Source organism: Colius striatus, unplaced genomic scaffold (genome assembly GCF_028858725.1).
Source record: "Colius striatus isolate bColStr4 unplaced genomic scaffold, bColStr4.1.hap1 scaffold_162, whole genome shotgun sequence".
Taxonomy (NCBI): domain Eukaryota; kingdom Metazoa; phylum Chordata; class Aves; order Coliiformes; family Coliidae; genus Colius; species Colius striatus.
Window position 1 is genome coordinate 6,804 of NW_026908452.1, and position 27,867 is coordinate 34,670.

General features: G+C 61.3%; 2 protein-coding genes across 2 annotated transcripts; both read left to right on the forward strand.

Moving 5' to 3' along the window:
- Window positions 1-2,465: 2,465 nt before the first annotated feature.
- Window positions 2,466-16,522, forward strand: LOC104555928 (transcription factor Sp1). The gene is given in 7 exon segments (XM_062019780.1): window positions 2,466-2,608; window positions 3,695-3,789; window positions 4,409-5,083; window positions 5,085-5,910; window positions 13,295-13,463; window positions 14,436-14,635; window positions 15,914-16,522. Coding segments are annotated over 7 exon segments (2,295 nt in total). The 5' UTR covers window positions 2,466-2,601; the 3' UTR covers window positions 16,237-16,522.
- Window positions 16,523-21,991: 5,469 nt separating this feature from the next.
- On the forward strand, window positions 21,992-27,450 carry LOC133629111 (anti-Muellerian hormone type-2 receptor-like; the record flags this gene model as incomplete). Its single annotated transcript, XM_062019779.1, is given in 7 exon segments — window positions 21,992-22,004; window positions 22,815-22,964; window positions 24,800-24,990; window positions 25,628-25,718; window positions 25,971-26,082; window positions 27,225-27,414; window positions 27,417-27,450. Coding segments are annotated over 7 exon segments (781 nt in total), but the record flags the coding sequence as incomplete, so codon positions are not given.
- Between the last annotated feature and the right edge of the window lie 417 nt (window positions 27,451-27,867).

Consider the following 27,867-nt stretch of genomic DNA (forward strand, 5'->3'; position numbering starts at 1 on the left):
CCGTGTCCCCACTCAGTGTCCCCACTCATCCCAGTGTCTCCATTGTTTCCCCAGTGTCCCCACTCATCCCAGTGTTCCCAATGTCCCCATTCATCCCAGTGTCCCCACTCAGTGTCCCCACTCATCCAGTTTCCCCCAGTGTCCCCACTCATCCCAGTGTCCCTCTCCAATGTCCCCACTCATCCCAGTGTCCCCACTCACACCAGTGTTCCCAGTGTCCCCCCAGTATCCTCACACATCCCAGTGTTCCCAGTGTCCCCACTCATCCCAATGTCCCCACTCAGTGTCCCCTCGCATCCAGTGTTCCCAGTGTCCCCAGTGTCTCCACTCATGCCAGTGTCCCATGCATCCCAGCATTCCAGTGTCCCCCCCAGTATCCTCACACATCCCAGTGTCCCCCCAGTGTCCCCACTCAACCCAGTGTCCCCTCCAGTGTCCCCACTCATCCCACTGTCCCCACTCAGTCTCCCCACGCATCCCAGTGTTCCCACTGTCCCCACTCATCCCAGTGTCTCCCCCAGTGTTCCCACTCATCCAGTGTTCCCAGTGTCCCCCCCAGTGTCCCCACTCATCCCAGTATCCCCATGGACGGGACAGGGACGGGGACTGGGGCGGGACGGGCCGGGCCACTGCGAGCGCCGCGGGCAGCGCTGGGGCGGGAGCGGACCCTGTTGGGGACTGTCCGGGCACAGCCGTGTGGAGCCGGCCGCGGCCGCCAGGGGGCGGCACAAACGCGGCACCGGCACCGCGCGGCCGCCAGGGGGCGCCCGCCCGGGAGAGACTGGGGGGACTGGGGGTAATGGGAGGGACTGGGGGGGACTGGGGGGACTGGGGTAATGGAGGGACTGGGAGGGACTGGGGGGAATGGGGGACTGGGGGTAATGGGAGGGACTGGGGGGTAATGGGAGGGGACTGGGAGGGACTGGGGGTAATGGGGGAACTGGGGGGTAATGGGAGGAACTGGAGGGACTGGGGGGTAATGGGGGAACTAGGGGGTAATGGGAGGGACTGGGGGGGACTGGGGGGGATGGGAGGGACTGGGGGGTAATGGGGGGACTGGGAGGGACTGGGGGGTAATGGGGAACTGGGAGGGACTGGGGGGGGAATGGGAGGGACTGGGGGGGAATGGGAGGGACTGGGGGGGAATGGGGGAACTGGGAGGGAATGGGGGGTAATGGGAGGGAATGGAGGGGATGGGGGAACTGGGAGGGAATGGGGGGAACTGGGAGGGACTGGGGGGTAATGGGAGGCAATGGGGGGTAATGGGGGAACTGGGAGGGAATGGGCGGGAATGGGGGAACTGGGAGGGAATGGGGGGAATGGGAGGGACTGGGGGAACTGGGAGGGAATGGGGGTTAATGGGGGGAACTGGGAGGGAATGGGGGGTAATGGGGGGAACTGGGACGGACTGGGGGATAATGGGGGGAACTGGGAGGGACTGGGGGAACTGGGAACACTGGGAGGGAATGGGGGGAACTGGGAGGGAATGGGGGGTAATGGGAGCACTGGGAGGGACTGGGGGAACTGGAGCACTGGGAGGGAATGGGGGGAACTGGGAGGGAATGGGGGGTAATGGGAGCACTGGGAGGGACTGGGGGGGTAATGGGGGCACTGGGAGGGAATGGGGGGGTAATGGGGGAACTGGGAGGGACTGGGGGCACTCGGTGAGGCCGAGAAGGCGCCACAGAGCGCGGAGGCGCCGGCGGGAGCGTCCGGAGCCGGGGCCTCAGCCGGGTCGGGCCGGGCCGCGCATATCGCGATGGGGCCCAGGCGACTCGTGGGAGCAGACGCGGGGAGCGGCGCGCTGTCGCGACACGGCGCAGTGCCGGGCGCTGTGCGGCCGCCGCCCGGAGCCCGGCGCGGCCCCCGGCCCCGCGTATCGCCGCGATCGCGACCGGGGCGGAGCCAGCGCCAAAATGGCGCCTTTTCCGCCACCGTCGCGGCGCCGCCAAGGGCGCGCCCGGCCCCTCGGGCCCCGCCCCCTCTCGCCTCCCATTGGTCAGTTTGAGACGGTCCGGCTTTCCGATTGGTCCGCCTCTCCCGGGCGGGCGACGCCTCCGCGTGTCGATTGGCCGGCGCCTCCCTCCTCCCGACCCCGCGTCGCCGCTCTCGCCGCCGATTGGCCGAGCCGCTCTCGCCTCTCTCCCCTCTCCGCCCCGCCTCCCGCCTCCCATTGGCCGCTGCGGCCGCCCGTCACGCCGCGGGCCCGCGCCTCCGCGGCCGCTCCCATACGGGGTCTCCCTGCGAGCCCGCGCGGGCGCCGATTGGCCCCGTCCTCACGCCCCCCCCCGCCGCCCCCCCGCCCGCGCCGCCATTGGCCGCCGCCCGCCGCGCTGCCCCCCCCCCGGGGCCGTCCCGCCCTCGCTCCCCATTGGCCGGCACTCCCGTCGCTCACTCCGCCGCGGCGCGCCGCCATTGGCCGAGGGCGCGGCGGGGGCGGGCCGAGGGGCCGGGGCGGCGGCGCGCGGCTCCCTCCCTCAGCAGCCCCTTGGCGGTCACCGGCGGGGTTAGGCCGCCTCGTCAGCGAGCCGGGCGCGCCCGCCCCTCCGCCCCCTCGCCCCGCGCCGCTCGGGCTCGCCCCCCTCCCTCCCCCCGGCTACCATGAGCGGTAAGGACGGGCCCCGGTGAGGGCGGGGGGTGTGGGGTAGGTGGGGGGGCACCACGCAAGGCGACGGGCGCCCGCCCGCTCGGAGGGGCCAAGAGGCGGCTCCGCCCCGCAGCCGGGCCGGGCCCCGCCGGGCCGGGCCTGAGCCCAGCCGAGAGCCGCGGGGGGGGGGAGGGACCCGGGGGAGGGGGAAAGGCCTCGGGGGGAGGGGGAAAAGGGCCTCGGGGAGGGACCCGGCGGATGGGGCCGGGCGGGAGCGGAGGAGGCGGCGGGGGCCGGGGGGGGGGGTGATGGGGGAGATCCCGGTAACCGGGGCGGGGGAGGCCGGAGGATCGGCCGCGGAGAGGAGGATTTTTGCGGGGGGGTGGGAAGGACGACACACGCTTCCTCTCCCCCCCCAGAGCCCCGGGGAGAGCGGCTGCGGGGGCGGCTGCGGGGCGGGGGGGGAAGGAGTCGGGAGGCAGCGTGGGGGGGATGTTTCGGAGGGGCTGAAGGGGGGGGAAGCCCATGCAAGGGGTGCGGGGCTCAGCTCCTGGGGAGGGGGTTGGCAGCCGAGGAGGATGTGGAGGGTTGTGAGCGGTGGGAGAGGAGGGGGTTGAGGGCAGGAGGGACACCCCCATACACACACAGAGACCCCCCTCTGCGGGTCACGGGCAGCCCTGGATACGGCATCCCCGGGGAGCCCCGCGGGCCGGATCCACGGCGGGGAATCCCGTGGGCAGGGCAAGGCAGAGGGACCGCCGGGGCTGGATCCACGCAGGGCGACGGGGAAGGGAAAGGGGAGGCCCGGGGAGGACCTCGACGGGGGCCAGGGAGTGTCCCGAGCGGGCGGGGAGGTGGAGCCGGGGCCTGGAGCAGGGCCGGGTACTCCTCCTCCGCCTGTCCTGCTGCCAGCTCCGCTTTGGCAGCTCTCTGCGGTTCCCAGCCCGGGCAGTACACGGTCCCCCCACCCCTAAGAGTCCCTGCCAGCATCTCATCCCTCCCTCCGTGCCCATCCTTCCTTCCTCCCCTGTCCCCTCGCACTCCTCACCACCCCTCTCCAGCCCAGCGATGCCTTTTCACTCCCGCTGTCGTTTCCCCCCCGCTCAGACCAAGAGAGCCCCGAGGAGATGGTGCCGGTGAAGCCCGAGAAGGGCGAAGGAGATGCCAACAGTAACAGCAGTGGAGGCGGTGGGGAGGCCCAGGTGAGTGCAGGGAGGGGGAGGAACAGCCTCAAACCACCGAGCTCTTGGCTCCTCTCACCCCGTGGCAAAGTCCAGGGCCGGGTGCCGAGGTGTTTGTTTGGCTCAGCGGAGCGTTACGCCGGCTCCTGTCCCCGGGGAGAGGGGAAGGAGAAGGGTGAAGGGAGCACGGTCACGCTGCCAAAACGTCCCCTCCTCCCCCAGCCTTGCAAAAACTCTGCTCCCAGTAAACACCAACAGCCCCAACTGGCCCCGCTCCAGAAAGGACTCGACTTCCCCAGAGTCTCCCGCGGGGCGATTTGGGTGTTGGGGCAGAGCAGGAGCTCTCTCCCCTGGCTGTTTCCACGCAGCCTCCTTCCCGGAGGCTTCTCCCCTGCAGGTTCAGCCCGTCCCAGCCCCACAGCCCTCCCTCTGGCAGCTGTATTTTTCCGCTTTGCTCAGGAAGGAGTGTTTATCTTTGCCCATTAGCTCCTCCCTGCTTTCTTTCCCTTCCCCTTCGGTTTGTTTTGTTTGGGTTTGTGTTGGTTTTGGTTTTTTTCTTAAGAACACTGTTGTTTTTTTTTTGTCCTGCCCATCAGGGGCCACCTCCCACCTCCCTTAACTCCTCCTCTCTCCTTCCCAGGAATCCCAGCCTTCCCCCTTGGCTCTGCTGGCAGCCACCTGCAGCAGGATTGAGTCTCCCAACGAGAATTCCAACAGCTCCCAGGGCCAACAAGGCGGGAGCGGCGAGTTGGACCTGACAGCGGCCGCTGCTCAGATTGCCCAGTCAGCTAATGGGTGGCAAATCATTTCCACTGGTTCCAGCACCCCAACCCCTTCCAAGGAACAGGGCAGCAACGGCAGCAACGGCGGAGACGCCTCCAAGAGCCGCCCCGTCAGCGCTGGGCAGTACGTGGTCACCACGGCTTCCAACCTGCAGAACCAGCAGGTGCTGACGGGTCTCCCCGGGGTTATCCCCAACATCCAGTACCAGGTCATCCCCCAGTTCCAAACCATCGACGGGCAGCAGCTCCAGTTTGCCGCCACCACCACCCCTGCCCAGGTTAACGTGCAGCAGGATGCTTCGGGGCAGCTGCAGATCATCCCGGGCAGCAACCAGCAGATCATCACGAGCCGAGCGGGGACGAGTAACCTCATCGCCATGCCCAACCTGCTGCAGCAGGCAGTGCCCATCCAGGGCGTGGGCTTGGCCAACAACAGCCTCTCAGGGCAAACCCAGTACGTGGCCAACGTCCCAGTGGCTCTCAACGGCAACATCACCTTGTTGCCAGTTAACAGCGTGGCAGCCAGCTTGGCGCCCCACCTCTCAGACGGTGACGCTGAGCGGCTCTGGGTCCCCTGAGAGCAGCTCTCAGCCTTCCACCTCGGGCTCTGCCATCAGTTCCACCAACACAGCCACGTCCCACGCCAGCTCGGGCGCCTTTTTCACCAATGCCAACAGTTTCTCCACCACCACCACCACCAGTAACATGGGCATCATGAATTTCTCCAGCAGCCCCACGGTGGGGAGCAACGTGCAGGCGCAGACGCCCCAGAGGGTCAGCGGCGTGCAGAGCTCGGACTCTCTGCAGAGCCAAGTTTCAGGGGTGGCTTTGCAGTCGGGGCAGCAAAAGGAAGGGGATCAGAACCAACAATCGCAACAGCAACAGCAAATCTTGATCCAACCCCAGTTAGTCCAAGGAGGTCAAACCATCCAGGCCCTCCAGAGCACCCCTCTGCCCGGGCAGACCTTTGCCACTCAAGCCATCTCCCAGGACGCCCTGCAGAACCTGCAGCTCCAGGCCGTCCCCAACTCGGGGCCCATCATCATCCGAACGCCCACGGTCGGGCCCAACGGCCAAGTGAGCTGGCAAACCATCCAGGTCCAAAACCTTCAGGTTCAGAACCCCCAGGCCCAGACAATCACCTTGGCCCCCATGCAAGGAGTTTCTCTGGGGCAGACGGGCAGCACCAGCACCACCCTCACCCCCATCGCCTCCCTCCCCAGCGGCACCGTCACGGTCAACGCCGCTCAGCTCTCCTCCGTGCCGGGCCTCCAGACTATTAACCTCAGTGCCTTGGGAGCCTCTGGGATCCAGGTTCACCAGCTGCAAGGGCTACCACTGGCCATAGCCAACACTGCTGGTGAGTTGCTTTTGGCTTGGCTTCCTTGGGTTTGTTTTCCATAGCAGGGCGGGGGAGGAAGCGGAAGGTGAAAGGCTGGTGCCCGCCCCCCCCCATCCTCTGCGGGGGCCGTGGCGCTGGCAGGGTCCTGGCAGGGCCAGAGCTGAGGCAGGGGGGTGGTTGCTGGATGCCAAAGTGAGTTGGCAAGCAGGCTGGAGCTTCTGCCAGCCCTGGGAAGGAAGTTTTAAGCCTCTGCTGATAGACACTGCAACTTGGCTTTGGGGAGTTTCCAATGGCTTAACTCTTGGGTGGATGATTGCCTGGAAACCCCCCACCCAGAGGAGGAGGGGGATGTGTGGGGGGCAGAGGGGAGATACTGCCCGGGGCGGGGCTCTGTGGGAGGCCACCAACTCGCCCCCACGGCCACTTGGGTCAGGCTCAGACTCCAGCCCAGCTCCTCGGCCCTGGGAACCCTCAGGGAGAGTCTCAGCCCTCTAAAACAGGAATAAACTGAAATCCCCTGAGAAAACAAACAGCCAGGCTTGGGGAGGGGGAAGAAAGGAGAAGGAGGGGGGAGGGAGTTTCCTCACAGGGGCGGAAGAACGAGCTCTTTATATCTTGAGCCTAAAGTTGGGTGCTGGCGTGGGCTGCCGTGATCTCATCCCGCACTGCAGCTGGCACGAGGTGCCCTGTGCCCATCCCCCTCGCCCAGCAGCCCAAAACCTCCCTCTCCAGCCCGGGGAGGGGGTCGTGGCCCTGGGGAGGGGGTCGTGGCCCTCTCCTGCCCCTTGGCAACACCATCCCAGCCCCTCCGAGGGGCCGGTCAGCTCCTGCCGCTGCCCAGACGGAGCCTCCGTCGCTTTTTCCTGGGGTGTTTCCCTTTATTTAGCGTTTGCTTCGCTGCTTTGTTTTGTTGTTTGGGTTGTTGGGGGTGTTTTTCTGTCCTGGCTCTGGTTAAAAAGGCAGTTGCTCCGTTTAGTCACGGCACCAAACGTTGCTCAATCCACCTCGTGCTTCCTTCTCGCGAGAGGAGGCGGCCGCTCGCTCGCTCTTGCCCCCGGAGTGATTTTGGGCTGCTCGTGCTCCAGCACCTCGGGGTTTGGCGGATTTAACCTGAGCCCTGGATTTCCCTCGGCCACACGCCCTCTGCTTTGAGCCTCTCATGGCCTCGGCTCCTCCTTCTCTCCCTGGGAAGGCACCGCAGCGCTGGCCGTGCCCCGTGTTTTGAAGGGAAGCGCGTGGGAAGCTCCTAGTTCCTGTATTTCTGCCTGGCTCTGCCCTCGGAGGTGGGGCAGGGAGGAACGTTCCAGAGACCACCCATCCAGGGAGCCTCCTCCTTCTTCTCCTCCTCCTCCTCCTCCCCCCTCCTTGTGCTTTAGTAGCTCAGGAGCACGTTTAGCTCTTGATCCGTTGCCTGAGACCGGCTCGGCCTCACTCGAGCTCCCAGGATGTGACTTTCTGGTGGCACTTTGATGTTGTGATGGTTAAAGAATGACCCCAAACCAGAGCAGAGTTTGGGTTTAAAGGGTTTAAAGGGTTTTGGGGACCCACCAAGACTCGACTGCAGAGGCTGTAGCTCAGCAGCACGTTCAGCTCCTCAGCCAAGACCCGCTCAGCCTCGCTCACAACTCACAGATGTGACTCTCTGGTGACACTTTGATGTTGTGATGGTTGAAAAACGACCCTAAACTAGAGCAAAGTTCAGGTTTAAAGGGTTTTGGGGACCCACTGAGACACTCCCCCCTCAGCTCCACTGCAGAGGCTGCAGCCTCCTGGCACCCATCTGTTGACACAGTTGCTGTGGTTTAAACTCCCACAGGAGTTTTGTTTCTCTGTTGGACATGACAATGGGGCTGTTTGTCCTTTTGTCACCTGCCAACAACCCCTCTCAGGTGGGGGCTGAGCCTCCCCCAGTCTGGGGGTCACCAAGGTGGGTCCCCTCTGGCCTGAGCTCTGCCATGACCGTTTCAGGGAGCAGTTTGTCACTGACTTCTCTCATTCTCCTCTTTCCTTCCTGCCAAGAGGGGAGGGAAAAGACACCCCCTCCCCTTGGAGAAAATAACACCTGAAAAGGGTTTTAAGCATCAGATTTTTTTGTTCCCGAGCATGAAGTGCAAACTTCACTCAGCCCCTGTTTGTATTAAGTGGTTTGCAGGTTGTCTCTTCCTCCTCCTCCTCCTCCTCCTCAGCCTTGGATGGGCTGTGAATTAGCCCCTGTGGCAAGCTGTGACCCAAACAGGCTGGTATGTGAGCAAACAGGCCCTGCAGCCGACTCTGCTGCCAGGGGAAGGTGACCAAGGGAGGCAGGGAGGGGATCTCCTCAGCTGGCCTTGCCCCAGACAGCCAGGAGGGTGGCTTTGGAGGCCACCCCATGCCCATGGCAGTGGCTGCTGGGGAGGGGACATCCCCCACGAGGGCTCTTTGAGCCCTGGGAGTTTCTCTTCCCCTTTTGCCTGAGCTTTGAGGAGGAGGAGGAGGAAGGAGACTTGTTTTTTTAGCTCAGTGGCCAGATAGTTTTTGTCAGTGAAGTGGCTCTGCCCCCACATACCTGGCCCTGGGTCAGTGCCTCAGAGATCAAGGGCTGTGCCAGCAGGAACCCCTCAGCCAAAGCCTTCATTTCAGGAGGAAATCTTATTCCAGGGGAGGATGGAACTGGGAGAGGACTGGGGAGACCCAGCAGCCCCTGGAAGGACTAAAAACATCCTTGTGAAAGCCCAAATAAAAAGCCTTGAATGGGGAAGTGACCCTTAGGAACCCATTTACCGAGCCCATCCCCACTGGGCTCTTCCAGGGCTCTTCCAGCCCTCCCCAGTGCTGACACAAAGACCCAATTGTCTCCCCTTTCTCTCTTTTTTAAGGGCAGCTTTGTGGCAGGGCCTGGGGGAGCCCATCCCCATGGCACCCCCTGCCCAGGGGAGGGGGGTATGCCAGCAGCTCTCCTTTGCTTCTTTACACCAGGAAACCATGATGATGTGACATTTCCTGCTGTCAGCTCCAGCTGGAGCCTCCTGCCCTCCTCAGCTGGAGAAAGGACCCAAATCCTGAGAGATCTCAGGACAAGGGCAACAATTCTCATAGAGAGTCTGTGTTCTCACAGCTGTGGGGCTGGGGCTCTGTGGGGCAGCCTTCCTCCTCCTGTCTTCCTCCTCCTCCTGCCTTCCTCTCCTCCTCTTCCTCCCCCTCCTCCAGGTGAGGCTTGGCCAAGCTGGGCAATGGGAGCAGCTTGGCAGCTCTGCTGGTTAAACTGGTTGGGTGCTGCTCACCCCGTGACTCTCTCACAGAAGTTTCCTCACTGAGCTCTGCACTGTCTCGCCAGGTTCTAATCTTCCCCTTCCTTTTATCTCTGCTGACCTCAGCCCTGCTGCCTCCTCCTCCTCCTCTTCCTCCTCCTTGCTGTGGCTTTTATCAGCCAGTCACAGGAGCTGGTTCCTGGCCCTGAGGCTGGTTTCAGTGTGGCTCCTTCACCCTTGCCCATCTCCAAGGGCCGTTTTTCCTCCTCCTGAAGTCTCCTCAACTCCCCTGAGTTCTCCTTCTGGGGTGGCTGGGGCAGGACCTGCCCGTGCTGAGGGGTGTTGATGAACTGCCAAGGCTTTTGGCACAAGTTGGAGGCTTCATCCCAGTTTTGGAGCCACACAAAGGGCCAGAGGAGAGCTGAGTCTCTGCTTTGCAGCTTGACAAAGGGATTTAAGCAAATCTGGAGGGGGTCAGGGAGGGTTTGAAATGAGAAGAGGTGACTTCCCAGTTCAGCTCCACCTCAACCCACACCTCCCCTGCTCCAGCCCCTCCACCCCCCTTCATTTCTTTCCCAAAGGGAAGGATCATTTATTGTGAGCCTCAGAAACCTCTGAGATCACCAAAGTTGCTCCTCTGGCCGTTCAAATTAAACCCCAAATCATCAGCTTGACCTCCCAAACTGTCCCCTGCTCCACACCCAGAGGCCAGAGCCTGAGGGGTGAGCCATCACCCACTTCATCCTGCAGCTCAGCTCCCCTGGCACAGCAGGGAGGAAACAGTCAGGGGGAGCCCACTCCAACCCCTTTGTGTGTAGCAAGTGCAGCTGAAATTGTCTTTGGTGCCTCTGGAGCTGGGTGAGGTGAGGAGAGGGGAGCAGTGGCAGGCAGGGGATGGGGAGAGCTGGAGTTGGGAGCTGGAAACCTTGGGTTTGGGGTTTATTTCCAGGTCTGGGCCTGGTGTGTTGTCAAAGAAAAAGGAGGAAATGAGGAAGGATGGAGATGGGAGCTGGAAAAGCTGGGTTTGGGGGTTCATCTCCTGGTGTGTTGCTGGTGTCTCCTCGTCCTGCCAGATGAGCCCTGGCCTTGTGTGGCCTCAGCTTTTGCTGCCCTTTTCTTTTCACCTCACAACTTCCTCTCACCTCTGCTCCTGGCAGCTGCCCTGGCTTTGCTGTGTGTGCTGCTGACTTCCTCCCTCCTCTTCTTCCTCTCCTCCCTCCTCAGAGCAGCCTCTGCCATCCTCACAGACTTTGCACGACAAACTCTTGCTGCAGCTGGGGTGGCTCCCAAAGCCTCCTCTCTCCTTTCCACGGGGCATTTCTCACCTCATTGCACTTTGCTCAATGGAACAAACCCACTTTCTTTCCACTTCCTTCCCCTGAAAGCCAAGCAGCACCTTGTTTGGAGAGAAATCACAAGGCAACACTTGGCTCTTTCGCTCTTGGTGCTTCGAGGCCATCAAACTGCTCCTCTTTCCTTTTGAGGGGGGGTCTCAGAGGTCTGCCACGGGAGCCAGGCAACTCCCACATCCCTCCCCAGCCTTTGCCAAGGATTAAAGCTCCTTCCTCTTTAATATCGAGGTTGTTTGCAGGATTTCCATGAGCTCAGCATGGACAGGGAGGGGAGGGGGGGGCTTTGGCAGCCTCCACCAAAGCTTTAATCTTTAGAAATCATCTCTCTGAAGCAGAGATGAGAAACTCTCCAGCTGCTTCCTCTCCTGAAGCTGCAATTTTCTGCAGACTGGGGCATCCTGACAGGCAAAGGCTGAAGCCTTGCACCTACAGGATCTGTCTTCCCTCACCCTAATTTATCTGTGCCTTAATTAGATGCCAGCCAGAGATTCACCAGTGGGAGGATTTGGGGTTGTGTGTGGTGAGGGGGATGGTTTTTTTATCCCTTCCCTCCATCTGAAGTGCCAACAGACTATAAACCCCTGCGTAGGCTCCTGCATCTTTGAAGATTGAAGCTGTTTGGAGACATCAGGGATGGGTTCTCCCCCCTTTCAAGTGTTATTTTAGTGCTGAGGGAGGGTGAGCACATGTGTCTCCTCCTTCCTTTTCACCAGCAGCTCTCGGGGGAATCTCTAATCTGGTGCTGGGAGACAAGCTGGCGTCCTTGGCTTCAAAAGAAAAAGCCACCCCCAGCCCTCCCTGCTTCCCTCTGTGCTGGTTTTAGACTGTAAACATGTTGTGGGAGCTGGGGATGGAGGGAGACTGGAAAGGTTGTGTCCTAAAATCACTGTGAGGGGATAAGGGAAGGGCCCAGCCAAGAATGAGGCTCGAGGTCGTGTCAAAGGGGGCAAAGAATTTCTCTCCCAATGTCTCTGTTGGATCTGTGCTGAGCTGAAAACGTTGCTCAGTGTGAGATGAGTCCTGGAGCTGGGGAGGAACAAGCCCAGCACCAGCACAGGCTTGTGGTGGAGGGCCCTGGCAGTGCTGGTGGGCAGCAGAGGGAACGTGGGGCAGCAGCGTGGCCAGTGGCAGCACCAAGAGAGCAGCAGGGCCAGGGAGCAGCAAAAATGGGGCTGTTCCTCGTCCCCAGAGGAAACCCAAACCCCATTTCCCCCAGAGCCTCTCAGAGCTGTCAGGCCTCACCACCCCAAGCTGACCAGTGCTCCCAGTAGCCAGATGTCTCTTCTTGATGGCCTTTCCTGAGCTTGCCCAGCTCTGCCAAGGCTCCACTGACACCTGCTGGAGGGAGGAGGGGACAGATGCTGCCAAAACCTCTTCCCCATTCCTCACTCCACTCTCTCTGGCTTGTCAAAGTCCCTCTCTTGTGTCTTCACTGATAACTCCTGGTCAGTTTGAGGCTGAAGTTTCTGCTCCCTGAGCTGCCTCCACCCTAAAACTGGCCCATGGCAGAAGAAGAACCCCTCAGGTTTATAAAGGAAACTTCACCTCTGGGAGGGGTTTGGCCCAAATGGACTTTTCATCAGGTGGTGCCACCCTCAGGGTCACCCTTTGGGGAGGTGGCTGTGCTGGTGTGGCTCTGGGGGACACTGTGAGTGGCACCACGAGGTTGTGGGTGGGGGGTTTTATCCCAAATGGATGACATTTCCTCTCCTGTGTTTGAGAAGCAGCTTCTGGGGTGCTGGGGAAAGGGTCCCCATCACCCTTCAGCTGCCTCAGGTCTTCCCTTGAACTCCAACTGGGCAGCTTCTGGTGGGCAGCAGCAGGAAAAGCCCCAGATGGGTGGTTTTGGGGGGCAGATTCACCCCAATTCCCCCCAATTCCCAACGGGAGGGAGAGGATTTAGGGACAGAACAACAGGACACAGCCTCAGCTGCTGTTTTGGGACCAAGTGTGGGGTTGATTCAACCCCCTGTTCAAACCTCACCCCCATGGGAGGAATTGGGCAGGACAAGAAGGTGAGTTTGGGGTTCAGAGCAGAAGTGTGGGAGGGCTCTGAGTGAGTCTCGGCAGCTGTTAATTGCAGCCAAAGCGAAAGTGAAACCAAACCAGTCCTGGAGGGCTTTGCTGGAGAAGGGATCTGAGGGTGACAGGCCTGGGGAAGGAAGGAAACGGCCACAGAAAGGGCTCTGAAGCTTCTCAAGCTCCTGATTCTTTTAGCTGAGGATTCATTGCTGCTTTCTGGGGGGAGGATTCGGGGCAGGAGGGTTCATCCCCTGCACACTGGTGCTTTCATCGGGTTTAAGGTGGAGGAAAGAAAGGGACAAGTGGATTGGATTTGCTCTGGAGGGAAAGAAATCACCTCTTTTAGTGAAAATCACCTCTTTTAGCCTCAATAGCACTCCCTGGGTGAGTGGGCTGCGGGGCCCTGGCGATCCAGAGGAGCTGGGGGCATGTTTTGGTGCTGGCTTTATCACTCACCCGGGGGTTTACATTTTTGCTCTTGTTTTGCTGCTCCAAGTTGGCTTAAAAATAGCTGAAAGGGTTGGAAGGTGCCTGATGGGGGTTTGTGCCTTGAGATGGGGCTTTTCCCTCTGCTCTGGATGGGAATTGGAGGGAGCAGGGGGTAGGGAGAGCCCTGGGGTTTGGGGGGAAGGTGAGTTGGGGGTTCCCAGGGCTGGGAACGCCACGAAGCTGAGATGAACCATTTCTTAGGGCTTGGCTGAGCTGAGAGCTCGGTGCTGGTGCAGGGGGAAGGTTCCCTCCTGCTCTGGGGGGCGTTTTTGGGGGGACATCCAAGGGAACTGACGGTGTTTTGCCTTGCAGGGGAGCACAGTGGCCAGCTGGGCCTCCACGGAGCCGGCGGCGACACGCTGGGGGACGAGGCTGCGGGAGTGGAGGAGGGAGAGACCAGCCCCGACCCCCAGCCCCAGCAGGGCCGGAAGGTGCGGAGGGAAGCGTGTACCTGTCCCTACTGCAAGGACAGCGAGGGCAGGTGAGCAGGGCACGGGGGCTGGGAGGGGAAAAGGGGCTGAGGGAGCTCAGCCACGGAGCTGGGGGCTCGGCCTTGTACTCAGCCACGGATCCAGAACATTCTGCTGTGGATCTGATGTGCTCTGGCACTGATCTGATGAGCCCTTCACAGATCTGGTGTGCTCTGGCACGGATCTGGTGTGCTCTGGCACGGATCTGGTGTGCTCTGGCACTGATCTGTTGTGCTCTGCTATGGATCTGGTGTGCTCTGGCACAGATCTGGTGTGCTCTGGGATGGATCTGGTGTGCTCTGCCATGGATCTGGTGTGCTCTGCCATGGATCTGGTGTGCTCTGCCATGGATCTGGTGTGCTCTGCCATGGATCTGGTGTGCTCTGCCATGGATCTGGGGTGCTCTGCCATGGATCTGGGGTGCTCTGCTATGGATCTGGGGTGCTCTGCTATGGATCTGGGGTGCTCTGGCACAGATCTGGTGTGCTCTGCCATGGATCTGGTGTGCTCTGGCACAGATCTGGTGTGCTCTGCCATGGATCTGGTGTGCTCTGGCACAGATCTGGTGTGCTCTGGCACAGATCTGGTGTGCTCTGCCACGGATCTGGTGTGCTCTGCCACGGATCTGGTGTGCTCTACCATGGATCTGGTGTGCTCTGCTGTGGATCTGGTGTGCTCTGGCACTGATCTGTTGTGCTCTGCTATGGATCTGGTGTGCTCTGGCACAGATATGATGTGCTCTAGCACGGATCTGGTGTGCTCTGGCACTGATCCACCATTCTCTGCCAAGGATCCTTCATTCTCTGCTATGGATCCATTGTGCTCTGCTACATGCTCTGCCACAGATCCATCATCAGTGTCCTTCCCTCACACAGATCCAGCAACACCAACACTCCAAACCCCCCAAATCACCTCGTTTTGCCCCGTTTCCCCCATCCCCCTTTCTCCAGCCCTTTCTCTCACAGCCTTTTCCATCCCCTCAGGAGCTCTGGCGATCCAGGGAAAAAAAAGCAGCACATCTGCCACATCCCGGGCTGTGGGAAGGTGTACGGGAAAACCTCCCACCTGCGGGCACACCTGCGGTGGCACACGGGCGAGAGGCCCTTCATCTGCACCTGGATCCTCTGCGGCAAGCGCTTCACCCGCTCCGACGAGCTGCAGCGGCACAAGCGCACGCACACGGGTACGGGCTGGGGCTGGGGCTGCTCCAGGGCAGGGGGAGCAAAGGGGAGGTGGGGCAGGAACAGGCCTTGGTGGGCAAGGAGCCAATGGCAGCCTGGGGGGCATGAGGAGAGTGTGGGCAGCAGGGCCAGGGAGGTTGTGCTGCCCCTCTGCTCTGCCAGAGCTGGGGAGGCCTCAGCTGGAGTCCTGGGGCCAGTGCTGGGCTCCCCAGCTGCAGAGAGACAGGGAAGTGCTGCAGAGAGGCCAGGGCAGGGCCAGCAAGATGCTGAGGGATGGAACATGTGTGTGAGGAGGAAAGGCTGCAGCCCTGGGGCTGTTGAGCCTGGGGAACAGAAGCCTGAGCTCAGGGGGATCCCATCAGTGCTGCTCAGTCCCTAAAGGAGGATGGATGGGGCCAGGCTTTGTGCTGTGGCAGGACAAGGGGTGATGGGCACAGGCTGGGACACAGCAAGTGCCCCTGGCCCAGGAGGAGCAAGTCCTTTGGTGCTGAGCTGAGGGAGCCCTGGCCCAGGCTGCCCAGGGAGGGTGTGGAGGCTCCTTCTCAGGAGGTTGAGGTTGGAGCTGAGGCAGAACTATTTCCCTGAGAGGGGTGTCAGCCCCTTTTCACCTCTAAACTTGACCTAAACCCCACGTTCCTCTCAGAAGTCCACCTAAACCCACCTTTTCCCCTCAGAAGTTCCCCAAAACCCCACTTTCTCCCTCAAAACTCCGCCAAAACCCCACTTTCCCCTCAGAAGTTCACCAAAACACCCTTTTCCCCCTCAAAACTGCCCCAAACACTGCTTTTTTCCCTCAAAATTCTACTAAAACTCACCTTTCCCCTCAGAAGTCCTCTTAAAACCCCACGTTTTTCCTCAAAACTGAACTTTTTCCCCTCAGAAGTTCACCAAAACACCCTTTTTCCCCTCAAAACTGCCCCAAACCTCACTTTTTCCCCTCACAAGTTCACTCCAAACCCCCTTTCTCCTTCCAAACCCCCCAAACTCCCCCTTTTTCCCTCCAAACTCCACCCCAACCCCACTTTCTCCCTCAGAACTCCCCCAAAACTCACCTTTCCCCCTCACAAGTTCCCCAAAACCCCACTTTTCCCCTCAAACCCACGTCCCAGGGGCTGTGGCCACGCTGCAGCCCCTCAGTGTCCCTGTGGCAGTGAGTGAGGGGCCCAGCACTGAGCCGCAGCCTCCCCAGGGCCCAGCACGGGGGTATTTTCTGGTGCAGCCTGAGCCATCGTGGCCTCCACCCTTCACCCATTTTTCCCTCTCCTCACGTTTGTTTCCAGGGGAGAAGAAATTCGCCTGCCCGGAGTGTCCCAAACGCTTCATGCGCAGCGACCACCTCTCCAAACACATCAAGACCCACCAAAACAAGAAAGGAGGCGGCACGGCCACCGCGGTGGCCATGAACGTCTCGGCCGTCCCCATGGACACGGGGGCCTCGGCGGAGGGGAACGGCGCGGCCACCCCTTCGGCCCTCATCGCTACCAACATGGTGGCCATGGAAGCCATTTGCCCCGAGGGCATCGCCCGCCTGGCCAGCAGCGGCATCAACGTCATGCAAGTGGCCGACCTCCAGTCCATCAACATCAGCGGCAACGGCTTCTGAGGGCCAGGTGGCCACGCGGGGCGACGGAGCCGGGCGGGCACCGGGGGTGGGTGGGGAGCGGGAAGGGCCCCGTGAGGGCGGGAAACGACGCCCTCAGAGCCGGCGGCCATTTTGTCAGCGTGGAGGGCGAGGAAGCCGCGTCCCTCCCGACCCCCAGCACACCCCCCAGCACTAAACCTCCCCCCTCCCCACATTGGCAGCCACGGCCCTCGGCGAGCAGGCCCACCCCGGGGCTCGGTGGCCACAGGCCAAGGCCAGAGCTATATATATATATTTTTTAATTTTGGCTTGACCTTATTATTTTATTATTATTTTTTGAGGGGGGGGAGGGGGTTGTTTTATTGTTTAATTGTTTTATTGTAATTATTTTTGGGTTTTGAGGGTTGGTTTTGGTTTCTTTTTCTCTCCTCCTGCTCCCTCCCTGAGGTCTGTCTGCCTGTAGGTAGCCTTTGATGCCTTCATGCCTTGGTTAAAAAAATATGGTTCTTTTTAGCAAAAAAACAACAAAAAAAACAAAGAAAAAAGAGATTAAGACAATATTTCCAGCAAATAATTAAAAAGAGGTGAAAAGTGAAAGGGGGGGGAAATAAGGGGAGGGGAAAATGGAAGAGAGGAAAAGGAGGAAGGAAAAAGGGGGAAAGGAGAGGGAGAAAAAAGGGGGGGATAGGAAAAGGGGGAAATTGAGGAAAAAAGAGGGGAAAAATGAAGAAATGAGGAAAAAAAAAAGGGGGAAAGGAAGGGAAAATAAAAGGGTAAAAAAAAAAAGAGGAGAAAATAATAAAGGAGGAACAAAACCAAAAGGAAAAGAATCAGGAAAATAAGCAAAAAGGAAATATCCCCCCCTAAAAAAAAAGATAAAAAAAAAGAAAAAAAAGGAACAAATATTCTATATTATTATTATATATATAAGAATATAAAATGTGTTGGTTGAGAGAGGAGAGGCTCTGCTGCGGCCCCGAGGCCTTAGCGGGGGGATCGGGGCTTTTCACCTCCTCCCCCCTTCAAAGAACCCCCCAAACCTCACCCCCCCACCCCAAAAAAACCCTCCCAAATCCCCTCTCCCCAAAATCAAACCACCAACCCTCCCCTTTCCAAAGCAGCCCCCTCAGGCCTGACAGCCTTTTCCCCTCAGCCCCTGAGGGCTCTTTTCTTTCCCTTCTCCCTCCTGTTTTGGCTGAAATTTTGCTGCTTTTCCATTTTCCCTCCCCAAATCTTTTTCCACCTGTCCTTTTTTCTGGTGATTTGAGATTTTCCTCCCCCCTCCCTACATCTTTTTAAACCCTCAAAACCCCATTTTCCTCCCTATTTCTGTTCCTTTTATCCACTCAACCCCCCCGAATGGCCCTGGGAAGGTTTCACAAGGGGAAGGGAGAAGACACTCAGGAAAATCCTCCTCAGGAGGGGCCAAAAACCTCCCAGTCTTGATTTTTTAAGTCATTTGGGGAAGAGCTATAAAAAATAGTCCTGAAAAATGACAATTTCCAGGGGGAAACGGAGATTCTTTTACCCCAGGGAGGTGGTTGGGGATGCACAGAGAGGCCACGAGTGGTTTCCTGCTAAAAACAATCAAATCCCCCCCCCAGATTTGGAAGATCTGGGGAAATCTTCTTTTTCCTGTAGTGAGAAGGGAGAAATTTTGGCCAAAGTTGCCCAAATCAAAATTGAAACAGCAGATCCCCCTCAGATGGTTTTTTTTTGAGGGGGAGGGGAAATGGTTTTAATGTTTCTGGAGCAGTTTGAGGGTGAAACGAGGCCAAAATGGGGCTGAGAAGGGGATAAAAAAGGGAGGAGCCCTAGGAATGGCCACAGGACTTGGGAATTGGCCACTGGATTTGGGAATTGGCCACTGGATTCAGGAGCTGCCTCACGATGCCCCTTGGTCTCCTTTGCCAAGGTGGGGCAAGTAACCCCCGACTTCACTTGCCACCCTCATTCCCCTCCCAGGGGTTTCTGCTTCAACCTTTTATTTCCTCAAAGTTCTTCAATTTCCCCCAATTTTCCCTGTCCAGAGACCACCAGAAATTTGTTTGTGGCCACCAGCTTCCCCCCACAGCTGCCTCAGGCCTCAGATTGCCCAAAATGGTTCAAATTGGCCCCAAAAGGCCTTTGAATGGGAGTTTAACCAGCAATTTCCCTCCCAAATCTTCCCCCAGATTCCTTCCCAAATTTCCTCTCAAATTCCCCCCAAATTTCCTCTCAATTTCCCCCCAATTTCTCCCCAATTTCTTCCCAAATCCCCCCCAAATCTTGCCCCAGTTTCCCCCAACCCCCAAATTTCCTCCCTCACCCCAACTTTCAGATTCTTCTCCCAAATTTGATACCAAATTCCCCCCAGCCCCAAAATTTCCCCCCAAATTTCTCCCCAGTCCCAAATTTCCTCCCAGATCCCAAATTTCCCCACAAACTTTCCCCAACCTCTACATCTCCCCTCAGTTTCTCCCCAACCCCTACATTCCATTTTCCTCCAAATTTCCCCCTCAACCCCCTTATTTCACCACAAATTCCCTCCCAACCCCCAAATTTCCTCTTGGTTTCCTTCCCAAATTTCCTTACAACCCACAAATTTCCTCCCAAACATCAAATTTCCTCCCCAAACCCCCAATTTTCCCCCCCAAATCCAAACTTTCCCCTCAAATTTCCCCTCAATTTCCCTCCCAAATTTCCCCTCAAACACCAAATTCCCTCCCAACCCCCAAATTTTCCCCTAAATACCCCCCAACCTCTCAATTTCATCCCAAATCTCCTCTGAAATTCCCTCCCAACCCCCAAATTTCCCCCCTTAATACCCCCAAACCCCCAATTTCCCTCCCAAATCCCCCAAATCTCCTCTCCATTCCCTTCCAACCCCCAAATTCCCCCCTAAATACCCTCCAACCTCTCAATTTTCATCCCAAATCCCCTCTCAATTTCCCTTCCAAGCCCCAAATTTCCCCCTTAAATACCCCCAAACCCCCAATTTCCCTCCCAAATCCCCCAAATCTCCTCTCCATTCCCTCCCAACCCCCAAATTTCCCCCTAAATACCCTCCAACCTCTCAATTTCATCCCAAATCCCCTCTCAATTTCCCTCCCAAGCCCCAAATTTCCCCCTAAATACCCCCCAACCTCTCCATTTCATCCCAAATCCCCCAAATCTCCTCTGAAATTCCCTCCCAACCCCCAAATTTCTCCCCAAACCCCCAATTTTCCCCCCAAACCCAAACTTTCCCCTCAAATTTCCCCTCAATTTCCCTCCCAAATTTCCCCTCAAACACCAAATTCCCTCCCAACCCCCCAATTTCCCCCTAAATACCCCCCAAACCTCTCCATTCCCCCCCAAATTCCCCCTCCCCCCCCCCCCTTTATTTCAGCCAAACTGTGAACCAGGAAAATCTTTGGGGGGGGGGGGGGGGGGGGGGGGGGTCAACGTTTGAGGGTCGTTTTTGGGGGGTTCTTTTTACTTCAAAACCCAACAAAAAGAGTTAAGAATCAGGAACTGAGCAGCTGGGGGTTTTGGGGGGACCCCCTGGTGCCCCCCCCCGCGCCCCCCCCGCCCCCCCCCTCTCTCTCTCTCGATATATTTTTGCATTTTGTATATTTTTATAGAGGAAACTTTACGCCGTTTGTACTTTAATAATTAATCTCCTGGAAGCACTATCAGACCCCTCCCCCCCCCCTTCATGTCCCCCCCCCCAAAAAAACCCACCCCCTCCCCCCCCCAATATTTCTGGGGCCCCCCCAAACTTCCCCCACCCCCCAAATCAATAGAAAACAGCAAAATCAGGGCAATTCCATCCCTTGGGGGGGGTCATTGATTCTTTTGTCTCTCTCCCCATATTTTTTTGGGGGGAGGGGGTGTCCTAGTGCCCCCCCCCCAACCCCCCCAAGCAGGAATCAAGTGCCAAACCCCCCCTCCCCTCCCCCAACCCAAAAGATGGGGTTTTGGGGTGTCCCCTCCCCATTATCCTTAATGGAGTTTAATGGGGGGGCCACTTTCCCCTCTGTTTGGGGGGGAGGATTTTTGGGGGGGGGCAACTAAACCCCATCACCCCATTTCATCACCCCCCCTCCTCAAAACAGCCCCCACCCCCCCAAAACCCCATCCCCCCACCCCCCCCCAATTCCACCCCCCCCAAACCATTCCCACGGGGGGGGGGTCACCCAAAAACGTGCCTTGACAAGGGGGTGACAAACCAGGGATGTGCCCCCCCCCCCAAAAAACAGTCCTGGGGGGGGTTGGGGGGGGACACTCCCCAGCTTTAACCCCTTCATCCCCGGGGGGTGGCTCTATGCAGTGGGGGGGTCCCCAGCAATAATCCCCCCCCATCTCTGCTCTGGTTTTGGGGGGGGGGGTGTTAATCTGGTGGCTGTGGGGGGGGAGTTTGGGGATTCTTTTTTGGGGGGGGGGTCATTGGGGGGGTTTTTTGTCTCTTTTGGTTTTGCCCAAAGTGCTATTTTTTTGTACAAAAAGATTTAGAGGCAAATGTTAGTGGGGGGGGGCCGCGGGGGGGGCGGGGGGGGGCTCCTTTGTAAGGGGGGAAACGTTCCTTTTGTAATAAACACGAGTCGTTGGCGCTGCCTGGAATGGGGGGGGTCCCCTTGGGGGGGCTTCGGGGGGGGGCTGGGAGATGGGGGGGGCTCAGAATTGGGGGGGGCTTCAGGATGGGGGGAGCTCCAATTGAGGGGAGCTCAGAATGGGGGGGCTTTAATTGGGGAGGGGCTGCAGGATGGGGGGGCTCAGAATTGAGGAGGGGGCTTCAAGATGGGGGGGCTTTAATTGGAGAGGGGCTGTGAGATGGGGGGCTTCAGAATGGGGGGGGCTTTAATTGGGGAGGGGCTGCAGGATGGGGGGGCTCAGAATTGAGGGGGGGCTCAGAATTGAGGAGGGGGCTTCAGGATGGGGGGGCTCCAATTGTGGGGTTCAGGATTGAGAGTGGCTCAGAATTGGGGGGGCTTCAGGATGGGGGGGCTGTAATTGGGGGCTCAGGATGGGGGGGCTTTAATTGGGGAGGGGCTGCAGGATGGGGGGGGCTCAGAATTAAGGGGGGGCTTCAGGGTGGGGGGGCTTTAAATGTGGGGGTCAGGATTGAGAGTGGCTCAGAATTGGGGGGGGCTTCAGGATGGGGGGGCTCCAATTGAGGGGAGCTCAGGATTGGGGGGCTTTAATTGGGGAGGAGCTATAGGATGGGGGGGGCTCAGAATTGAGTGGGGGGGGGGCTTCAGAATGGGGGGGCTCCAATTGTGGGGGTCAGGATTGAGAGTGGCTTAAAATTTGGGGGTGCTCCAGTTGGGGGGGGCTGTGGGATGAGAGGGCTCAGAGTTAGGGGGGGCTTCAGGATTTGGGGGGGCTTCAACTGGGGGGGAGGGCTCAGAATTGAAGAGGGGGCTTCAGGATTTGGGGGGGCTTCGGGATGGGGGGGGGTCAGAATTGAGGGGGGGGGGGCTTGGAATGGGGGAGGGGGCCAGAATGGGGGGGCTTGAAGTTGGGGAGACCTTTGGGATATGGGGGGGGTCACAGTTGGGGGGGGGGGGCTTCAAATCGGGGGGCTTGAAAAGGGGGTTTGAGATGGGGGGGGGCCCAGTCCCGGGTGGGGAAACTGAGGCACAGCCCCACGCGCCCCCCCGGAGGACGAGGCTGAGGCCGATGGGTGAATTTGGGGGGGGGGGCTCGGGCTGTTCTCCTCCCCAACGCGGGGGGCAGCTCCTTCCTCCTCCCCATCCTCCTCCTCCTCCTCCTCCTCCTCCTCCTCGCTCCCGGCCGCGCCGCCGCCGCTCCCATGGGCCGCACAGGTGGGGGGGGGGGGGGAGAGGGAATTTGGGGGGGTGGAGAGTGAATTTGGGGGGGTGGAGAGTGAATTTGGGGGGCTGATGATCTATTTAGGGGGGATTTGGGGGGGCGACTGTGGTTTGGAGGGGAAGGGTCTGAACGGGGGGGTTGGGGGTGGAGGGGTTGGGGTGGGGGCTTTGGGGGGGGTTTGGGGGGGTGTTTTCTTTTGGGGGGAGTATTTTGGGGGGAAGATCTTTGTGGGGGGCAGTGGAGGGGGTTTGGGGGGGCTCTCAGGGGAAGGGTCTGCGGGGGAAGAGGTTTGGGGATGAAGGTTGGGGGGGTTGAGGGGCTTTAGGGGGCCTTTGGGGGTGGGTTTTTTTTGGGGGGCGTTTCGGGGGTGTTTGCTGGGGGGGTTCAGGAGGGGTTTTGGGGGAGAAAGAAGTCTTAAGGGAGAAAGTTTTGGGGAGGGGGGGAGGGTTTGGGGGGTAAATCCGGGGGGGTGGAGGTTTTGGGGGGGCAAAGGGGTTTTTGGGGGGGAGGGTGTGTTGAGGGGAAGGGTCTTTGGGGGGGTCGGGGAGGAGATTTTGGGGTGTGGGGAAACTTTTTTGGGGGGGTAAAAGTTTGAGGTGAGGTGGAAGGTTTTTTGGGGGTGAAGATTTGGGGGGCTGAAGGGTTTTTGGGGGGTGTATTGAGGGGTCTTTTGGGGGATTGGGGGAGGAGGGGAGAGGTTTGGGGGGGGGGTTGAAGTTGAGGGGATGTTTTAGGGGGTGTTTTAAGGGGGGATTTATCACCCCCCCCTTTATGCTTCTGTATGTGCCCCCCCAAAACCGCAGCCCCCCACAACCTGAGCTGTGTCTCCTACAAACACCCCAGCGTGAGGGGGGCGCTGGGGGGCTCGGGGGGGGCTGCGGGCGGCACCGTGCGCTGCCCCCCCGGCCACTGCTGCATCGGCATCTGGAACCGCAGCCAGGCGCTGGTGCAGGGTGAGACCCCCCCGCGGGACGCGCTGGGGAGGGGGCGTCGTGGGGGGCTCCGGGGGGGCTCAGGGGGGGGGTTCAGGGGGGGCTCAGGGGGGGTTCGGCCACCTGCGGCCGTTGGCAGCGGCGCAGCCCGACCTTGGCCTTGAGAAACGGCTGCGGGGGGGGGGAGGGATGGAGGGGGGGGGGCAGCCGGAGTCCCACGGGGGGGGGACACAGAGGGGTCTCGGGATGGGGGGTGGCAGGGAAAGGGGTGACAGGGAGGGATTGGGGGGTCACTGAAGGGAGAGGGAGCAGGGAAAGGGGGGTCCCAGGGAGGGAGGTGCTGGGGGGGGGGGGGGTCACAGGATGGGGGTGAAAGGGAAAGGGAGGAATTGGGGGTGGGGGGTCCCAGGAAGGGGGAGGAGCAGGGAAAGGGGGTCCCAGGGAAGGATTGGGGGTCCTGGAAAGGGGGTGTCAGGGAAAGGAGGGGAAGGGAAGAATTGGGGATGAGGGGGAGTCCCAGAAGGGGGAGGAGCAGGGAAAGGGGGTCCCAGGGAAGGACTAGGGGTCCTGGAAAGGGGGTGTCAGGGATAGAGGGGAGGGGAGGAATTAGGGAGTGGGGGGTCCCAGGAAGGGAGAGGAGCAGGGAAAGGGGGTCCCAGGGAGGGGGGAGCTGGGGGGGGGTGGTCTCGGGATGGGGGGTGGCAGGGGAAAGGAGTGGAAGGAATTTGGGGGGTCCCAGGAATGGGGGGGCTCAGGGAAGGGGGAGGGCTCAGGAAAAGGGGAGTGACAGTTTGGGGGGGTCTCAGGGAGGATTGGGGGACCAGGAAAGGGGGTGTCAGGGATGAGGGGGGGTCCCAGTAAGAGGGTGATGTAGAGGGGGGGGGTCCCAGGATAGGAGGATGCCAGGGAAAGGGGTTGAAGGGAGGAATTTGGGGTGGGGGTCCCAGGAGGGGAGAGGAGCAGGGAAAGGGGGTCCCAGGGAAGGATTGGGGGTCCAGGAAAGGGGGGTGTCAGGGAAGGAGGGGAAGGGAAGAATTGGGGATGGGGGGGAGTCCCAGAAAGGGGAGGAGCAGGGAAAGGGGGGTCCCAGGGAGGGAGGTGCTGGGGGGGGGGGTCACAGGATGGGGGTGAAAGGGAAAGGGAGGAATTGGTGGTGGGGGTCCCAGGAAGGGGGAGGAGCAGGGAAAGGGGGTCCCAGGGAAGGATTGGGGGTCCTGGAAAGGGGGTGTCAGGGATAGAGAGGGTCCCAGGATGGGGGTGTCAGGGAAAGGGAGGAATTAGGGGAGTGGGGGGTCCCAGGAAGGGAGAGGAGCAGGGAAAGGGGGTCCCAGGGAGGGAGGAGCTGGGGGGGGGGTCACAGGATGGGAGTGAAAGGGAAAGGGAGGAATTGGGGGTGGGGGTCCCAGGAAGGGGGAGGAGCAGGGAAAGGGGGTCCCAGGGAGGGAGGAGCTAGAGGGGGGGGGTCTCGGGATGGGGGGTGGCAGGGAACGGAGGGGAAGGAATTTGGGGGGGTCCCAGGAATGGGGGGGGCTCAGGGAAAGGAGAGGGACAGCTTGGGGGGGGTCTCAGGGAGGATTGGGGGACCAGGAAAGGGCGTGTCAGGGATGGAGGGGGGGGTCCCAGTAAGAGGGTGCTGTAGAGGGGGGGGTCCCAGGATGGGAGGGTGCCAGGGAAAGGGGTTGAAGGGAGGAATTGGGGGGGGGGTCCCAGGAATGGGGAGGCTCAGGGAAAGGGCAGGGACAGTTTGGGGGGGCCCTGGAAAGGATCGGGGGGACCAGAAACGGGGGGTCCCGGGGAAGGATGGGGGGGGGTCACTCGCCCTGGGGGTGTCCCGCTGACATCCCGGCTGTCCCCAGGCTGCTGGGGGGGCGGGGGGGCCGCGTGCCCCTCCTCTGCCTGCGCCCCCACCCCCGCGGGCCCCCCCGGGGGCACCGTCCGCGTGTGTCTGTGCCACGGGCCCCTCTGCAACCGACACGGCAGCGCGGGGGGGGCGGCCCCGGCCCGGCCCGGTACGGCCCCGGGGGGGGGCACTGACACCGTCCCTGTGGCGTTGGGGTGACTGGGGGGGGGGCTGTGACCCGGGGAGGGGGGATTTGGGACCCAGAAGTATCACTGGGGGGACCCCATGGGGGGGGTCTAGGACCTGGAGGGGGGGGGGCTGGGACCCGGGGGGGGGTGTTGGGGGAGGGGGGGTCTGGAACCCTTAAGGGACCTGAGGGGGGGGGTCTAAGACCTGGGGGGGGCGGATTTGGGACCCAAAGGGGATGTTGGGGGGGGTCTAAGACCTGGTGGGGGATTTGAGACCCAGAAGGATCATTGGGGGGGCACCCATGGGGGGGGTCTAAGACCTGGGGGGGGGGGGATTTGGGATCCAAATGGGATGTTGGGGGGGGGGTCTAAGACCTGGGGGGGATTTGGGACCCAAAGGGGATGTTGGGGGGGTGTCTAAGACCTGGGGGGGGATTTGGGACCCAGAAGGGTGAGGGGAGGGACCCATGGTGGGGGGACCTGGAAGCCAAAATGGACTTGTGGGGTCTGGGGGGTCCCGTAGTGGGGGTCTGGGAGCAATAAGGGGGGGATCTGGGACCCACTAGGGGGGGGGTTGGGACCTGTAGGTGACTTGTGGGGGGGCCACGAAGGGGATTTGAGCCCCCCCCCACCCTGTGTCACCCCCAGCACCTGAGCTGGGGTCTGCAGGACCCCTGTGGCTGTGGGGAGCTGGACCCCCCCTGCTCTTCCTCCTCCTCCTCCTCCTCAGCTGCCTGGCTGTGCTGGGTAGGGCTGGGGGCACGGGGGGGCACGGAGGGGGCACGGAGGGGGGGCACAGTCATGGGGGGGGCACCCATGGGGACCCCCAGGTGCCAGCCACTCTCTGCCCTGTGCCCTGTGGGAAGGGTCCCCAAATTCCCCATCCCTGGGTGTGGGTCTCCCTGGGGGGGGGGGGGTCCCCAAAGTCCTGGGGGGTGGTCTCTGGGGGGGGGGGGTGATGTCCCCCCCCCATGTCCCACACGTCCCTTCTCCTCCCAGGGCTGCGACGGGCCAGGGCTCAGCCGGGGGGGGCACCCCGGGGGGGGCAGAGGGTCAGGAGCCCCCCAGAGCCCCCCAGCCCAGAGCTGCCTGCTCTGCACTTCCTGCAGGTGGGGGCACCCCTGGGGGGCACCTATGGGGGGGGGCACCCACAGGAGGGCACTTTTGGGGATGCTTTGGGGGTGGGGCATCTCCCACTCCCCATAGGGACCCCCCATGAGCCCCCTGGGGGTGTGTGGGGGGGGGTCTCTGGATGTGGGGGGTCCCTGGGGGGGTCCCCTGGGGGATTCCCTGGAGGGTTCCCTGGTCGGGGGGGGGTTCCCTGGGGTGTCCCTGTGGGGGGGTCCCAAGGGTTCCTGGGGGCATTCCCTGGTGTGTGGGGCGGTCCCTGGGGTGTCCCTGCAGGGATCCTTGGGGGGGGTCCTTGTGAGGGTCTCTGGGAAATCCCGGGAGGGTTCTCTGGGATGTCCCTGTGGGGGTCCCTGTGGGGTCCCTGGGGGCAAGGGGGGGTCTCTGGGGTGTCCCTGTGGGGGTCCCTGGAGGATTCCCTGGTCGAGGGGGGGGGTTCCCTGGGGTGTCCCTGGGGGGTTCCCTGGAGGATTCCCTGTGGGGGTCCCTGGGGGGAAAGGGGGGGGTCCTCTGGGGTGTCCCTGTGGGGGTCCCTGGGGGGTTCCCTGGAGGATTCCCTGTAGGGGGCTCCCTGAGGGGTCCCTGGGGGCAAGGGGGGGTCTCTGGGGTGTCCCTGTGGGGGGTCCCTGGGGGGTTCCCTGGAGGATTCCCTGTAGGGGGGTCCCTGAGGGGTCCCTGGGGGCAAGGGGGGGTCTCTGGGGTGTCCCTGTGGGGGTCCCTGGGGGGGTTCCCTGGAGGATTCCCTGTAGGGGGGTCCCTGAGGGGTCCCTGGGGGGCAAGGGGGGTCTCTGGGGTGTTCCTGCAGGGATCCTCAGGGGGGGTTCCCTGGGGTGTCCCTGACGGGTCCCTGTGGGGTTCCTTGGGGGGGTCCCTGTGGGGTTCCCTGGAGGATTCCCTGTGGGGGGTCCCTGGGGGGCAAGGGGGGGTTCTCTGGGGTGTCCCTGTGGGGGTCCCTGGGGGGTTCCCTGTGGGGGGGTCCCTGAGGGGTCCCTGTGGGGGTCCCTGGGGTGTTCCCTGGAGGATTCCCTGGGGGGGTCCCTGTGGGGTTCCCTGGAGGATTCCCTGGGGGGTCCGTGTGGGGGTCGCTGCGCTGGGCGGGGGGTCGCAGCGCTGTCCCCGCAGGAGCTGCAGCGGGGGCCGCTTCAGCGCGGTGTGGCGCGGCTCCCTGCGCCGCCAGCCCGTGGCCATCAAAGCGTTCGCGCCGGGGGCCGGGCGGCGCTTCGCGGCGGAACGCGCCGTGCTCGGGCTGCCGCTCATGCAGCACGACAACCTGACCCGGCTGCTGGCGGCGCGGGGGGCGCGGCCCGGGGGGCGCACGGCGGGCTGCTGGTGCTGCAGCTCTACCCCGGCCGTGAGTGGCAGCGGCGGGCGCGGGGCGCTGGGGGGTGTGGGGGGGGACTCGGGGGTGTGGGAGGGGTGCAGGGGGGTGTGGGAGGGGGATTCAGGGGTGCAAGGAGGTGTGGGGAGGGGATTCAGGGGTGTGGGAGGGGGACTCAGGGGTGTGGGAGGGGTGCAGGGGGGTGTGTGTGGGGGGATTCAGGGGTGCAAGGAGGTGTGGGAGGGGATTCAGGGGTGTGGGAGGGGGACTCAGGGGTGTGGGAGGGGTGCAGGGGGGTGTGGGAGGGGGATTCAGGGGTGCAAGGAGGTGTGGGAGGGGATTCAGGGGTGTGGGAGGGGTGCAAGGGGGTGTGGGGGGGGATTCAGGGGTGTGGGAGGGGTGCAAGGGGGTGTGTGTGTGGGGATTCAGGGGTGCAAGGGGGTGTGGGAA